The sequence below is a fragment of the Desmodus rotundus genome, chromosome 1, assembly GCF_022682495.2.
Source record: "Desmodus rotundus isolate HL8 chromosome 1, HLdesRot8A.1, whole genome shotgun sequence".
In the NCBI taxonomy this organism is placed as follows: domain Eukaryota; kingdom Metazoa; phylum Chordata; class Mammalia; order Chiroptera; family Phyllostomidae; genus Desmodus; species Desmodus rotundus.
This window is the reverse complement of record NC_071387.1, coordinates 63,260,841-63,276,699: the sequence shown is the minus strand read 5'-3', so window position 1 is coordinate 63,276,699 and position 15,859 is coordinate 63,260,841. Positions and strand designations below refer to the sequence as shown.

The 15,859-nt window shown below is 38.8% G+C and overlaps 1 protein-coding gene across 7 annotated transcripts in view; it reads left to right on the top strand.

The window, feature by feature from the left end:
• The window catches only part of BNC2 (basonuclin zinc finger protein 2), a 420,364-nt gene that overhangs the window by 398,132 nt on the left and 6,373 nt on the right, over positions 1-15,859 (top strand). For 4 of the 7 annotated variants that reach the window (XM_045193713.3, XM_053924666.2, XM_045193712.3 and 1 more), the window contains 2 exons: positions 548-2,517; positions 2,951-3,016. In XM_045193713.3, the coding sequence (XP_045049648.2) occupies positions 548-2,517; positions 2,951-3,016 (2,036 nt within the window). Of the gene's footprint in view, positions 1-547; positions 2,518-2,950; positions 3,017-15,609; positions 15,644-15,859 lie in introns of all 7 variants that reach the window. The other 3 variants (XM_053924673.1, XM_045193715.3, XM_024558294.4) reach the window with 3 other exon arrangements.

Here is a 15,859-nt window from a genome sequence, read left to right as displayed (position 1 = left end):
CATCTTTTTGATTTAGAAAGTCACATAATAGTTCCTTTTGAAAGGAATTTTCATCATTGAGCCCAGTGTTATGTCTGCTTGTGTTGAAGAAATAAAATTCACAAGATACACTTAATTCTTTTCTATGGTGTCATTATTTAATAAGGATTTAAGGTAACTTTTTTTGCGTTTTTACTGGGTTGCACAGCAAGAGTTCACGTCTTGTACTAATGTATGCTAAATAGTTGCATAGTATATAGACCATTGTTGTTAAAATAGCAGTAGTGAAGGCATTTTAGATCACAGAGCCCCAGTGGTCTACATTTTGTTTGTTTTGACATTATTAAACTCAATCTGTTTCTCTAACTGTGACTCTAATTACTACATTTGCATGGCAGAAAAGTTTGCTTTGTGGGTTGACTTTTATTAACAGTGTTTGCATGTTGTTTCCTGCTCTCGCTCTTGATATTTCATGAGCAAACAGAACACCTTCAGTTACATTGAATAATTATGCACAATCAATAAGTTTTTGTGTTTGTCTTTGTTGTTTCTTTGATGTGGCTTCTAGGATGCTGCCGGCAAGGTGTTGGACCGCTGGGCCATCATGTCTCGAGAAGAGGAAATCATCACCCTTCAGCAGTTTCTGCGGTTTGGAGAAACCAAATCCATTGTAGAGCTGATGGCAATTCAGGAGAAGGAAGGGCAGGCCGTGGCTGTACCATCTTCAAAGACAGACTCAGACATAAGGACTTTCATTGAGAGCAATAATCGCACCAGGAGTCCCAGCCTCCTTGCTCACCTAGAGAACAGCAACCCTTCCAGCATTCATCACTTCGAAAACATCCCCAACAGCCTTGCATTTCTGCTTCCATTCCAGTACATAAACCCAGTCTCAGCCCCACTGCTAGGGTTGCCTCCAAACGGGCTACTGTTAGAGCAACCTGGACTGAGGCTGCGGGAACCGAGCCTTTCAACCCAGAATGAATATAATGAGAGCAGCGAATCTGAAGTATCTCCCACACCTTATAAGAATGATCAGACTCCCAATAGAAATGCATTGACCAGCATTACTAATGTGGAGCCCAAAACCGAGCCACCCTGCGTATCCCCCATTCAGAATTCTGCCCCAGTCAGTGATCTGACCAAAACTGACCACCCAAAAAGCTCATTCCGGATTCACCGGATGAGAAGAATGGGGTCAGCCTCTAGGAAAGGAAGAGTGTTCTGTAATGCATGTGGGAAGACATTCTATGATAAAGGTACTCTCAAAATTCATTATAATGCTGTTCACCTGAAGATCAAACATCGATGCACCATTGAAGGCTGCAACATGGTCTTTAGCTCCCTCCGAAGCCGTAATCGCCACAGCGCAAACCCCAACCCTCGCCTTCACATGCCTATGCTGAGGAATAACCGAGACAAAGATTTAATTCGGGCCACATCAGGAGCTGCCACCCCCGTCATAGCAAGTACAAAATCAAATCTCACACTCACCAGCCCTGGCCGGCCCCCAATGGGTTTTACCACTCCCCCACTAGACCCTGTCTTACAGAGTCCTCTGCCTAGCCAGCTGGTGTTTTCTGGGCTAAAGACTGTCCAACCAGTTCCTCCATTTTATAGAAGTTTACTCACTCCAGGAGAAATGGTGAGCCCTCCCACCTCCATTCCGACCAGTCCCATCATTCCATCCAGTGGTACTATAGAGCAGCACCCCCCACCACCCTCCGAGCCAGCAGCACCAGTAGTGATGATGGCCACTCATGAGCCCAGCATCGACCTGGCCCCCAAGAAGAAGCCCAGGAAGTCCAGCATGCCTGTGAAGATTGAGAAAGAAATTATTGATACTGCTGATGAGTTTGACGATGAAGATGATGACCCAAATGATGCTGGAGCTGTGGTAAATGACGTGAGCCATGACAATCATTGCCACTCCCAAGAGGAGATGAGTCCGGGCATGTCAGTGAAGGACTTTTCTAAGCATAGCAGGTCCCGGTGCATTTCAAGGACTGAAATAAGAAGGGCTGACAGCATGACTTCTGAGGATCAAGAACCTGAGCGGGATTACGAGAACGAGTCTGAGTCCTCAGAGCCCAAACTAGGTGAGGAGTCCATGGAGGGGGATGAGCACATTCACAGTGAAGTGAGCGAGAAAGTCCTGATGAACAGTGAGAGGCCTGACGAGAACCACAGTGAGCCCTCTCACCAGGACATCATCAAGGTGAAGGAAGAATTCACAGATCCCACTTACGACATGTTTTACATGAGCCAGTATGGACTATACAATGGTGGGGGAGCCAGCATGGCTGCCCTGCACGAAAGTTTTACATCGTCTCTGAATTATGGCAGCCCTCAAAAGTTCTCTCCAGAAGGTGACCTGTGTTCTAGCCCAGACCCCAAAATCTGTTACGTGTGCAAGAAGAGTTTCAAAAGCTCCTACAGTGTGAAGCTTCACTACAGGAACGTTCACTTAAAAGAGATGCATGTCTGCACAGTGGCTGGCTGCAACGCTGCCTTCCCCTCTCGCCGAAGCAGAGACAGGTCAGTAAATCTCCATTGGCTGCTCCTGCGGGGGGTGGAGGGTGCCAGTCATGTTGGACCTAACATTAAGAAATCTAGCTTAGATGTGTTTGATGCACTGTAAAGATTGTCCACGGTGACCACAGATAACCAAGCTGCCATGCTCATGAAGGATTGTTGCAGTTGGTGCTTGTCATGATTAAGCATGCAGAATCATGTGCCATCTTACCCAGTAATGCACGCCATTCTTCTCTGTGCTCTGTGTATGTGTGTGTGTATGTTTTTCCATGCGTCTAGATGTGTGAATCAGTTAACTATGTACACAGTTCCCTGCTTCCCCATGAACCTTCCACTTAGAAGCCACAGCTTCTGTTATAAATATTTCTGCTTTGCCTTGTGGCTTTTTAATTAAATCAATATATTATCTTCATACACACATATTTATCCAATATAGAAACAGAAATTTACGGATGGAAAGAACCATAGGTCCAGGACATCGAGACAGCCTGCATCTCCGTAGGTATAACCAGAAATGTTATCATTCTTACATGAGTATTTTAGTGTGTCCTTGAATTCTTTGAATCATGAAAATATCAGAAGAAAATGGGACCAAAGTAATTGTTAATATGGGGAAATGGTATGGTGGTGTAGGTTTCTTTATTTTAGCTTGACAATGTCTTTAACAAATCTCTAAAATATAGTGTATCATGGGAATTATGCACAGAAGGGAAGGCATGCATATACTTTTAGGAGCACTCAGAATATATAATGTCCAGCCTTCAGATGACATCACACCTTAACTATGTAGCTGCAGCTCTGAAACAGTTGGGCTTAAACAGAAGCAGCTGGTCCTAAACCAACAATGTTCTTTTTTAGTCATAAAGAAAATGTCATATAAATGGAATGTGTCAAGGTAGTCAGGGGTGGGGTACCACAGTTACCCTGCCCTGAGGGGGAGATACGCTTATGAGCATATAATTTACATAACACACCAGCCCAGCTAGAGATGCACCAGTTCATTTTCCTATTATATTGGACATGTTTTTTTTTTGTTTTACATTGTCTTTTAAAAATATTTCTAGAGAAAAATTTATTGCATGCTAAAAATCAGTATATGTAGAAGAAACAAAATTAGCTAGGAAGTCTGCCCATAGCCACCACCCAGATTTTAGTGTTTATCAGTTAGGTAGAGCCTTTGACAAAGTAACATATAATAAAAGTACCACTGGAAAGTAGTGATCTGCTTCTGAAATATTTAAAAGATTAGTCTTTTTTGAAATAAAAGTTAAAATGTATTTCATTGTATTAAAGTACAGTTCAAGGGGCCCAATTCATGAAAAGCAAAATTTCTGAGAAAAATAAGTGGTTTACTTTATACAGCTCAAAACATGCTCTGAAGAGAAATCTATCTTCTTAAACATTTCATGGGGAGAAAAGGCAGACAACTGTCATTGAATAACAATAAAAATTAAAAAAATAAAAGATTTCCCCTCCCGAAGCCCCTCTTCCCCACTCCCATTTACCTTGTTCTGTGAAAATGGTTTATGGTCACCAAGTTCTTTTCAGTTCCAAGTTATCGTCCACAGTCCCAGAATATGGCAGACAAGATAGCTATACTTTGAATAATAAAATATAATACTATACCCAACCTTTTTTCCCCAAGTTTGTAATGTTCATTCTTTTAAATTTAAAATAGGGCACTAGTGATAATGAGGTTAATGCATTTGATTTTTTAAATTAAAATAAAAGACATGAAAACCTGCATAAAATATTTATGAAAATGGAATGCTTGAAGACAAGCCAAAATTTAAGCTTATTTGCATGAATTCCTATCACAGTTTTAGTTGGTTTGCTGAAAATATTGTTAAGTCATAACACTGGAATAAAATAACTCTAGGACCAAAAGTCTACAAAACTCAAAGCTTGGTGCTTTCCTCTATACCCCTATGTTTTTATGTTTTAATGCATAAGCAGGTCCTGGTGAGAAGGAGGTTTATCTAACGAAAAAACATTTATGATAAGGAAGTATTTCAATCTTCATTTTCATTCTAAGGATCGGAAGCTTGGCGAGTGACCAGCCTTATGGGAATTTAGACCATATTCTAAGTGAGAAAATAATACTGATATTCTCCCACATAAGTTCAGTCACACAAGAGTTGGCAAACCTCACAAGACAGGTGACATATTTTATTGGGCTGAAATACCACATCACACCTAATTGTTTTAATTCTGGATGTTGTCACACATGATCAATGAAGAAAAGCAAATTGAAAAAATACTCTGCAAAGGAAGTTTTTTGATTTTCACTTGAAATTTTGCTCTTCAGGAATGCTCAAATATTTTGATCCCATGTTAAAAACTTAACAAAAACTCTGATACTTTAATTTTGAGATTTTTTTCCTTAAGAAGAAAGATGTTCATCCCTGTTGAGTCCATGACTTGAATTAATATGCAATGAAAGTATATTTACCACCTAATAACCAGAAACAGTGATTCCTTTTGGGTACCAACCTCTTGCTGTGTCTCAGCAGATTGTACTTGAACATAATTTTATTCCTGTTCCAGCCTTTTATCATCATTTCATCAACTAACTTTGACCTATAATTTCATCTCCTTATTCACAAAGCCTCTTGAATCACATCTCTGATCTACCCCTTAGACTTATCTTTCCCTTTCTCTTCACTTTTACTATGCTATTCACCAGAACCCCAGGAATTCCATGTCCCTGCTTTTTCTCTGCAGTGAAGCTAAGGCAATTTTTCTTACTTTTCTTTGAGCCAACAGACCTTCCAAAACAGAAACCATCCTTTGCCTTTAATCCTGTGGTCCTCAGGCCCATTTCTTTCCCTTCCCCTGAGTCTCGATTCATCCATCCTTGACTGCACAGTGTCTTCCTTGTGCAAATAAAGCATTAGAAGGGATTTTGACTGGGGGCTGAAGTGTGCAGAGCTACAGGGCTTCTAGGATGCCTGTGATAAAGCTAACAGAATAACCTTTTCCCTTCTGTTTATAAAAACAGCCTTTTGTCTTCGGGCTTAGAACACCTGACAGGAGTGGTACACAGGTCTTCTTGGGCTCCTTCCAAGATGGTTATACACGAGGGAGCTGCATTTTTGTCTCTAGATAGGCGTGTTAGTAGGAGGAAAGTAGAAAGATGTTAAATACTATGTTTGAGATTTGGCAGCTAGTTAACAGAGATTTCCAGACCTTTGCTATGGTCTTTCTAGATTTTATAAGATCAAGTTGAAGGCTTTTTGATTAGTGAGAATGTTCTTTGTCTAAAGTCAGCAAAAAGGGAGAAAAGAGAGAATGGGACACACATGGCTGAGGATTCTAAGTGTCCTTCTTTACACAGTTGTGAATGAATGTGAGCTTAAGAAATGCAAAAGCAAAGAGGACCATTCACATTAATGATGACGAGCAAGCTAATACACACAAAGCCCAATTCATTCAGTCAGTAGGAGGCTGTTAGAATAACATAAATTATTTTCTCTCTGAAGAACTACGATACTAAAAGGTAATTGAGTGTGTACTGATAACATTATGTAGGGTTAGTCCTGAAAGTCTCTGACCACCCTTCCTTCCTTTTTGTTTATCCCCTGATTTTTGTGCTACTAAGATACTGTTCTGTCAGGGAACAGGAAGTTGACCCTCAGTTTTTTTGTTTGTTTAGTTGTTTGTTTTAATTTTTACTGATTTTTGAGAGAGAGAGAGACAGACAGGCAGACCTCGATTTGTTTTTCCACTTACTTATACATTCATTGGTTATTTCTTGGATGTGCCCTGTCCGAGGATCGAACCTGCAGCCTTGGTGTATCAGGACGATGCTCCAACCAACTGAGCTACCCAGCCAGGATGGGCCTCAGTTTTGAGGTATTCATATGAAATACTCCCTGGGAAGAAGAAGTTATAACTAATGGGCCTAGAACCAACAGTCTTTATAAGGGAAATTTTCTTGAAGTGTGTGTCATAGAATTAGCTGGGCCTACTTTGCCTTTGGTCATATTCTCACCCTCTTGTCTTGAATTTTGATCCCCAGGAGGGCTGAGTAGCCATAGATTACCTGTACTGAAGGGAACCCCATTTATAAATTACATTTATTTTTTATTCAGAAAATAAATAAATAACCTCTGTCCTCTTCTTCCCTAGAATTCCTTACCATTTGCTAATATGTTAAAACCTATTTACATCTGCTTTAGAGATTGGCAATTTTAAAACTCCCTCAACAAAAATGAAAACTTTCTATACAGAAACTAGGTGATCTACATAGAGAAAATTATGTCTCTTTGTTTTTCATCTTATATGATTTTTACCATTTTTGTTCCTCTCTTTCTCTGAGAATAGTGGCCACTAATTGCCAAAGTTTGTCTTAAATTTTATCGGAAAAGTGAATGTATTTGTTCAATCTCCAAGGTGTAGGAAAGGTGATTCAACTCCATGAATAAATTTAAAAATAAAATAATATTTGCTTTAGGTGAGTTATAAATAAATATGAGGCAACCATTTGGTGCCAAGTGTGAGCCTTCTCTTTGATTGCTAGTTAAACCCATCTAGATTTAAACATGTAAACCTCTTGATTTGTATGGAGTAAGACATCTGTATTTGGTTTATTAAAACCTGCTGATGTCTCCAGAACTAAATTTGTTCATGTATAGGCCTCTGGGTAGCTGTAGCTAAAAAGCAAAGATGTATAGTTTTTGCTTGTCTGATTACCTGACTTCCAGCCCTGTACAGGTGTGCAGGAATAAATTAACATGAGCTACCTCTGATGAGCCACTGCATGCATTAACAACAGAGGTGAAGATGTGAAAACATGCTACCTGCCTCCTGTTATCACCTTCTCAGCATCGATTTTTTCCATCATTATCTATGTTAGGAAACTTATAGAGAACTTTTTTCTAAGGAGAGATTTCCAATAATTACACATGATTTCACTAGGCAATACCTCCATGAGCCACTTAGCACCAATTCAGGATAACTATTAGTATATTTGCCCTAATATAATTAGCTGTCAAATACAGTATGTTAATCCTCTCCAAGGTATCAGCCATTTATTTCATTTCCTATATATTTGCCAATCAAATTGCAATTCTCCTTTTCCAAAATTCTTTTATGAAGTGAAAGCTGTACAGGTCTTCTGACTCGTAAATGTTAAGGAAGAGATTTTTTCCTGTGTTACTCTATTTGATTTCACAATAAAGCCAACAGATCAATAGGTCTTTTGTACTTATCTCCATTACTTTCCATCAAAGGCAAGCAAACAAAATAAATCCCCCTTCTGAGTAATTGCTAGTTGTGCCCTCCTCAAGCGAAACTTTGGTAGTAAGATAAACTTCGGTGTCATTCCTGTCTCTGGGGTTCTTTTTATGTACTAGGGGAAGAGCAATGAACAAGACAGTCTCCTAGTATCATAAGGAGAGACTCTGTCAAGCCTGAAGTGAGCCTCCTATCTTCCTAATGACCTCCTGCTGGCCCAGCTGGATGTAAGACAAGCTCATTTAAGCCTCTGCTGACCTTTCACTCCTCCACCCCAAGAACTACACCAGTCACTTCCACCAAACCGCCTACCAAATAGACAACAAAGCTTAATGGCAGGAGAATGGCTTCCTTTTTCATGGTGCAAAGAGGTTTTTTTACAAATTTCTGTTGATGGGAGTTACATTTAATCTCTCGTGGCTACATAACTTCCATTGCATAAACAGTGCTTCTATATGCTCCTTATTCTTACCTTCCCTTGAAAGGAACAAGCTACTACTACTTACAGCATTATCTTGAAAATTCAGGCAAAAACAGCACTGAGAGCAGAACGCGCATATTGAATGCACAAGCAGTGTTTTTCCTGATGACACCACTTTGAAAGGGGCGTCGTCTTCTTGGTTTCTTCCTCTCTTGGTTCTACCACCATCTATCTGACCCTCTGATAGACTTTATCAATGTGAGTCATTCTCATAAATAATTATTCACTTGAGATACTCATTTTTGTAGATAATCTTTTCTTTAAAAAAAAATAGGCCATTTCCCACCAGGAAGCAGGCTGTAAGACTACACATATATTAACATTCACTTGTATCAAACCTGCTAAGAATGGTTTTTTTGCAGGTGAAAGGCTTCTACTAGCTCTCTCTTGCTGTAAATGATCATTTGTTGTGCTAAGAAGAAGGGAGACTTTTTTTTGTTAAAATTTCATAGTGAAGGTTCAGCTATAACATTGCTTCTTTCTTTTAAAAAATTCCTTCTCAGAAATAATTTGGTTTTTTGTAAGACTCCCACAAACTTCAAATAAATGAATGTGATAGAAAGGAGTTTACACTTGCCAAAAAATTACAATGTCATAAAGAAGGGATTTAGTAACTTTGATTCTTGAGTGATAAGATATATGTGTATGTGTGTAGATACATGCATGTGTGAGAGAGAAGCAGGCTGAGGAAAGAGAAAGAAAGAGTACTTTTTAGGAAAGGTCAATTTTTCTTCAGTTATTTAACATAAAACTATACTTTTTAAAAAATACCTAGATTTTATGTCCTAATGCAAGCTACTTGAATTAAAACAGGAGTTGTAAATTCCTGGTAAAAAGCTGTTATGCCTGAAGTGTTAGTGATCGTAACTCTAGTACTTTATGGAGTTTATTAGTTCTTTTATTAACTAGGAGGAAAAATGTTACCCACTTCTGGTTTAATTCTTTTTCTTGCTTGCTCTAATTATTTTGACTTTACCTTACAAAGGAAAAAAAAAGCCAAGTTTTGCTAACTGAACATATGCAAGTGATTCTCAATTTTTCTATTGAATATATCAATCTGAATTATTACCAGCTATTCAAAAATTATGCTAACGTTCTAATCTAAGTACATCCACATAATGTGTATGTGCGTTTATACATAAACACCCTCATAAATAAGAATAGCAAAAGACAAATCATCTTTAATTGCTAGAACAGACATTTTTATCCTGGAAGATAATGTATGAAGTTATATTACGACATCCATGGGAAATAACAAGATTTTGGGAATAAAAGACGACAGATTTGGGCAATGGGGACAACAGACCCTCAGAAGGAAGCCTCTTCGGTCTGATGGCCAGCTGAGGGGAGCTGCTCTGACTCTGCTGCCTGTTTAGTCCGTCCGCTCCATCACTGCGGGGGCACTGGTGGGTCAGTTCGCTCACTAGTAATTGTGTTTTACAGACTTCTAAAGCAATTGGCTCAGTCAGTCCCAATTCAATAAAAGTGGAGAGCAAGAGAGAGAGCACTTTTGTTCTATTTTTTACTTGAAATTATTTCATTCAGCAGTCTGTCTTTTTTATTACCGGGACTTGACATTAGCACTCCAAGCTATATTAGCATCCATTTCAGCAGTTCAGTAATGGTATTAAAAAAACACTTAACTTCAACGGTGAATGGTTGTATGACAGTACCATAAAAAATCCACATTAAAAAAAAAACTCATGTATTTGTCCCAGCAAATTATTTTTCACTTGTTTAACCACTTCAAAACTATGTTCTCATGATGGGCATTCACGGGGACATTCTTGTTTTCGGAAGCATCCAGTGGGGGTGCTCTGTTGGTTAGGGAATTGGAGAAAGAGGAAAGGGAAATCCAGTGGGAAGAGGGTAGGTAAAGATGCTGTTTACCCTGTAGTTAGATTACCTTCCATTCATCAGCAAAGATGGAATTGGCAACCTCAGAGCACCCAAGGTGAAATTCTTGGATCCTCATGCATGGCTGGGATTTGATTTTGAACCCAACCCTCTCCAAACTTGGGAGCAAAGCCTAACTACTTTGGCACTGCAGTGAGCCCATAAATGACTACATTAGGTTCTAAATTTTGATTAAACATTCAGTAATTAATCAATGGCAGACACGAAGCAGTTGGCAAGGTCCAGAGCTGCAAAATGTTTAAGACATAAAACATTACGAAGTAATTAGAATATTCTCCTTCAAGAGAAGGATTGCCTTCAATAAAGAGGTAAATGATAGCATCCTGTTTATTGTGTAGGCAGCCAGAGCAATATGATAAACTGCTGGAGATACACATATCAGTAATCATCCACATTATTAGTGCCATTAATCATAATTCCAAAAATATGACAGCAGCAGCCAACTTTTTGACCAATTTTGCTTCTGCCTGTTGGCCATTATGACTTAGCTAATAGACCGCAGAGCTCCTGTGCGTGGCAGTTTGCATTGAGAATGGAAGGTTAATTATATTTGAGCTGCTGATTTCTTCTCTCCTTGGAAAAGGCTTAGCACTTTGACAATCCCCGGAGCTCACTGTTGTTAAACCAGTAAAAGTACTTTATTGAAATTTTCTTTGTTGGTCAGGAACGAGGAGATGTTTCAAATGAGATATAAGCGCTAGTCTGGGATAGCCGTTAATGTTTCTTACTCCAGAGTGATCCTTGAGCAGCAAGATGAACTCAGTGGTTTCTTTAGATCACTCGGTGCTCTCATTTCTCTTCTGCAGACAGGTAACCATTTCAGCACTTCATAGTGATACACCAGGAAATCCCACAAGACTAGCGGTAGTCTCAATATGTGTACGTAGGACTAAGAAGTTACAAGGGCAGTGGTTAAGAATATTAGGAGAAATAAGCACCTCTTTAATACAAAATTCTGCTTCTTCAGCTATGCTAACAAAAATGAAAAGTAAAAAGAATTTTACAAAAATCAACTGAATGTTTCTAAAAATTGAAGTGTTTAGTAACGGGTGCAGTGCTGGTTGGTTAACTGGAGTTTCTGTGTTTCAGCTGGTGATTTTAACGTCATTTAACCAAAGACATTAGATTTTGTGCATTCTGCTTATTTATATACCTTAAATAGTTTCATTTTCAGCATAGAACTCACTCTAGATAAGCCATGACTAAATAGTAATGTTGCCTACAAAATTCTGTCTCCTCTCTTGAATGCTCGTACATTTCTAATGTTATCTTTTTTAAAGATCGTAACTTGACCATTTTAATGAAGTAAAACATTTTGACTATTTTTAACAAATATTTCTTTTGAAAAAGATCTCAGAAAGAAATTCATGTTCCATGTTGTACACATTAGAAAAGAGTTTAATTTTAAAATGGCAGAAAATTTTGAAAATCAAGAGAAATATGTATTCATTCCTATTATTTGGGGAATGTGTTTTCTAAACTATGTAAGTCAGACTAAATCAAGGGATGGAAGACTTGAGAGTTACTCATCCAGGGTAAATATGAAATTCAAAAAAATTTACCTCAGATTTATATAAATCCTTAAAAGATGCCAACGTTCTCGACTTGGCTCATTCTTAACAATGGTAATCGTAAACTGAGTACCATATGATGTGTCTGATGGAGAAAATTTCCAAATGCTGTGAAAACATAATTCTGTTCACAGTGCAACACTCGGTGCCTCAAGTTACAGCGCAACAGGTACCTACTGAAGAGTCAGCTCCTGTGAGAAGCCTTGATGTGTCAGGCACAGCTCAAATGTAACACGGTTAGGACACAGGGCCGTTGGCTATTAATACTACACTTAACCTGAGCGTTCAGCATCCACATTTTCCACCTACCGATCTGCTTTCTCAAATGCCATCACAGCATCAACATTTTTTATGCATTCCACAGCAATGACAAATTGTTTTCTAACTGTAGCGCCAGATTTAGTATGCAAAAGACACGTTTGCCTCTGCCAACAGATCAATAATTCTCGCTAACATCTTCAGAGTTACAACATTTATAAAGTTGCAAAGTGGAGTAAACAAACCATCTGTTTGGCTTTTCCATATGTGTCATGCTTTCTTATTAGCATATTACGATTCATTTAGTAAACAAATTTGGTGATTTCATTCATGTCAAAGTTAGGTCGGAAACTTGAAGATGATTAACATTCCTGGGGCAGGCACATTAATACATTGCTTCCTGGGCAAAGTTAAATGGCTTCTCAAGAGAATCGCCCCTTGTTGACAAGATGAGACTGTCAATTTTGTTTGCCTGCCACATTAGGGGCCGTAAGGGGTTGGCAGGTTCTGAGAGAGGGGAGTCATGTAGGCAGCATAATTCACTGCGAATTGAGCAAAGACGTCTAATTCTGATAAATGGTCGACCCCAATACATCCTGTGTGTTATTACAACAGACGTGCCGTATCTGTGTGGTAAATTAGCTAAACCCCTAAAGAGTTTGGTGGGAGCTTATCTTCAAGTGAATAATTTGAATGTACTGGGAACTGTCTGCGTGACCAGTATGGATGATTTGTTTTATATTGAAAAGGGTTGAAGTGACTGAATTTCATACTTTAAATTTTCAAGAATTTGCTTACCTTTGAAATTTTGCATTTAACATGTACTTCTTTACTTTTTTGTATTTATTAATGTTGTTTACTAGAATTTTACATTGAATTTTTTCCTGAGCTAGCAGTAGTTTTCAGATCTTCTAGAGAGAATTTTTAAGCAACAGCCTATAGAACAGCTAGTTTCTGCAGAAATGCATGCTATCAAAAATGTCATTTAATTCACAGGAGTGTAAGCATCCTATTATTCATAAACAGTAATATAAAAATGTTTGAGCAGTTAAGGACAACAGATAGTGTTATAGCAAGCCATGGAAGAGAATTGAGTGGGGCAGAAATTTTAATTTTTCTTCTGTCAATCTGGATAGTGTTGTTAACTCAGTGTCCCATAATACAAATACACTTAAACCTGGTATCTAAATTTCCCAAAATTAGATACAAATTTACCTCTCTATCCCCATACCCATGTACGTACATACACACATACATACATACACACACACCACACACAGTACAATGTGTGTGTGTGTGGTATCTGCCATGTAAATACTCTGAGATCCTTCTGGACAATATAATTTAATGTGTGTGTGTGTGTGTGCGCGCACGCGCGCAGTGGCAGAGGTAAGCAAGAAAATAAAGGCAAAACTAATCCAAAATGGAGCCTTAATTCCATTGTAACTGGAGGTTTTGTAATTAATTATTAAGTATTTTGTTTCAATTCACTAAGTTTAAAATGGCTCGAAACTGATGAGGAATTAAGAGTTCGATGTTGGACTTCTCATGTCACTTAGAGCTCGCCTCACTATTCAGTTCTGAATGTTCAGGTTAGTGTAGTATTAATATCCAATGGCCCTATTCCCTGACCATGTTGCTTTTCAGTTGTAACACATCACGGTTTCTCAGAGGCCCGACTATTCAGACCGCAGCATTCCCAAACTGCAACATACTGGTTTTCTCATTTGGGCATGAGACTTTCATCATTTTTTAATTTTTATTATTATTATTCTTATCCTCTCCCAAGAACATGTTCTTGATCTTAGAGGGACAGTGAGGGAGGGAGAGTCGGAGGGAGAGAACAGCAACCTCCTGCAACCCTCCTGCCGCCTTACGATCCTCTTCTCTGTGTATCTTACAGTCAGTAGGCCTGAGTTCTTTCTGTCTCTTCCATCTTCCTTTTTACCTCTTCAATTTTCTGACCCAAATAAACGTGTAAATTGCTGTTAGCCGTGGTCTTCGCATCTCTTCATGAGGACGGTGTTGTAGGACAGTTAATGGTTCGGACTGACCACCCCGCAGTTTGACGATAGGTCTTTGTTAAAATCAAGGGCTGCCTTTTGTCCATTCTGCGCAAGCGGAACCTCACTTCTGGAGGGGCAGAGTCAGTACTCTAAAGAATTTAAAGTCTTTCTCCTTTCCCTCGAACTCTTCTTTTCCTCTTACTACCCCAGTAATACTGTGTGAGTTTGTTAGAAAAGTTCAAAAGCCCACAATCCTGAGAAAAAAACAGCAGGCTTTCTATAGCCCATTCTTCCCATCCTCATTTCTAGTGTTTTGCATATGGTATTTAGGGGGATTATTAAACAAAAATGAGATAGATTAAGAAATGAACATAAAAAAATCAATTCTCTTGAACTGTGGTTGCATAATGGAAATCGACTACCATGAATGAACCTGTGTACTGAAGTTATGAACAGCAGAGCTAATGCACTGCCATGAGTTCATCTTTATTATTGCATTACACCTGAATCAATTGATAAAGTAGGGTTTTTTTTAAGCGAAGGATGGCACTTAATTGAATAAAAGTCAATGTAATTATATTAGCAGAGGCCAACAGTACTGCTGACAGCGGAAAAGGGACACTGTTGAACAGAGTGCCAGAGCTGGTCTACACATTTCTGCACATCGTTTGGTTGACAGATATTGAGGGCTGGTACATCATCTAATTAGATTACAGATTTCTATTGCTGTAAGTGAGAAATGAAGAGAAACATCTCTTCCTGGTAACATATCGGTGGAGATGTGTAATTTCACAAGTCATTTTAGGAAAGATGTGTCCATCTGGGTGATCAGTGTGTCCTTTTGTCAATGTTAATTTATTCTTCCTTATTCAGTGTGTCTTTATGTGACTGTTGTGTATCTGGCTGCTGTTTTCTCAGCAGTGAATCTAGGAAGTGGTAACTGCAGATGTGTGAGAAGCAACACAGAGTTCTAGATTACAGTCAATCGCAAAATGTGTGCTTGTGAAATTAAGGAAGCGGGGAGGGTGTTAAAAATAATAAACAGAGAGGGGGTAGGATTTCGTGAGCTGCTTACGGCTGGCAGATTGTTTTATCAGCAGAGTAATGATACAGAGTGTAACTCTGTTTCCACATTCTTATAATAACTCTGGTGGTGTCATACCCACATGTCAGGGTAAAGACTTCCCAGTAGGCATTTCCTGCACTCTGCTTAGCAACCTGCCCTTGGAGTTATCTGCCATCTGACTCCAAGGAAATGGGGAGACTGTCAGAGCAGGAACCGTGGGGACAACTTCTCTTTACCATTCACATATCTGTGCACTGCATGCATCTGTGTAGAACTCATTTATGGATGATGCTGATGCTGTGAATTTGTTTTATCTTAATTTGATTTATGATTTTTGGGTTATGCAGCTGATCTGAAAATCATCAAGACAGCATATGAGATGATCGCTTATGACAGAAAATGATTTTGTGATCAGAACATTTTAAATCCCTATTTTATTGTTGAAGTTTTTAAAAAAAAAACAACCAGATGTCTAGAATGTGAATTTGTTTTCTCTCTCTCTCTCTCTCTTTTTCTCTTTCTGTCTCTCATTCTTGCTTTCTTTTGTGATCGATTTAGCAAAAGATTAGAAAGCTGATCTTATTATCACAAGGTAAGCTCAGCCTTCCTAAGTGCAGTATGGAGAGGGCTGTGCCCCTCTTCCCCTTAAAACCAGAGTGCTGTATATATTGTCTCCTGTGGGAAGGTGGAGAAGTCTTTCTCACCTTCCTTGTCTCTGAGGCACATACCTCTCAGCCACCTCTAAGAAGTGTTAGCCATGTTTGTCACCAGATGGAGTGACTCATTTTGGTCTTCCATACTTGTTATT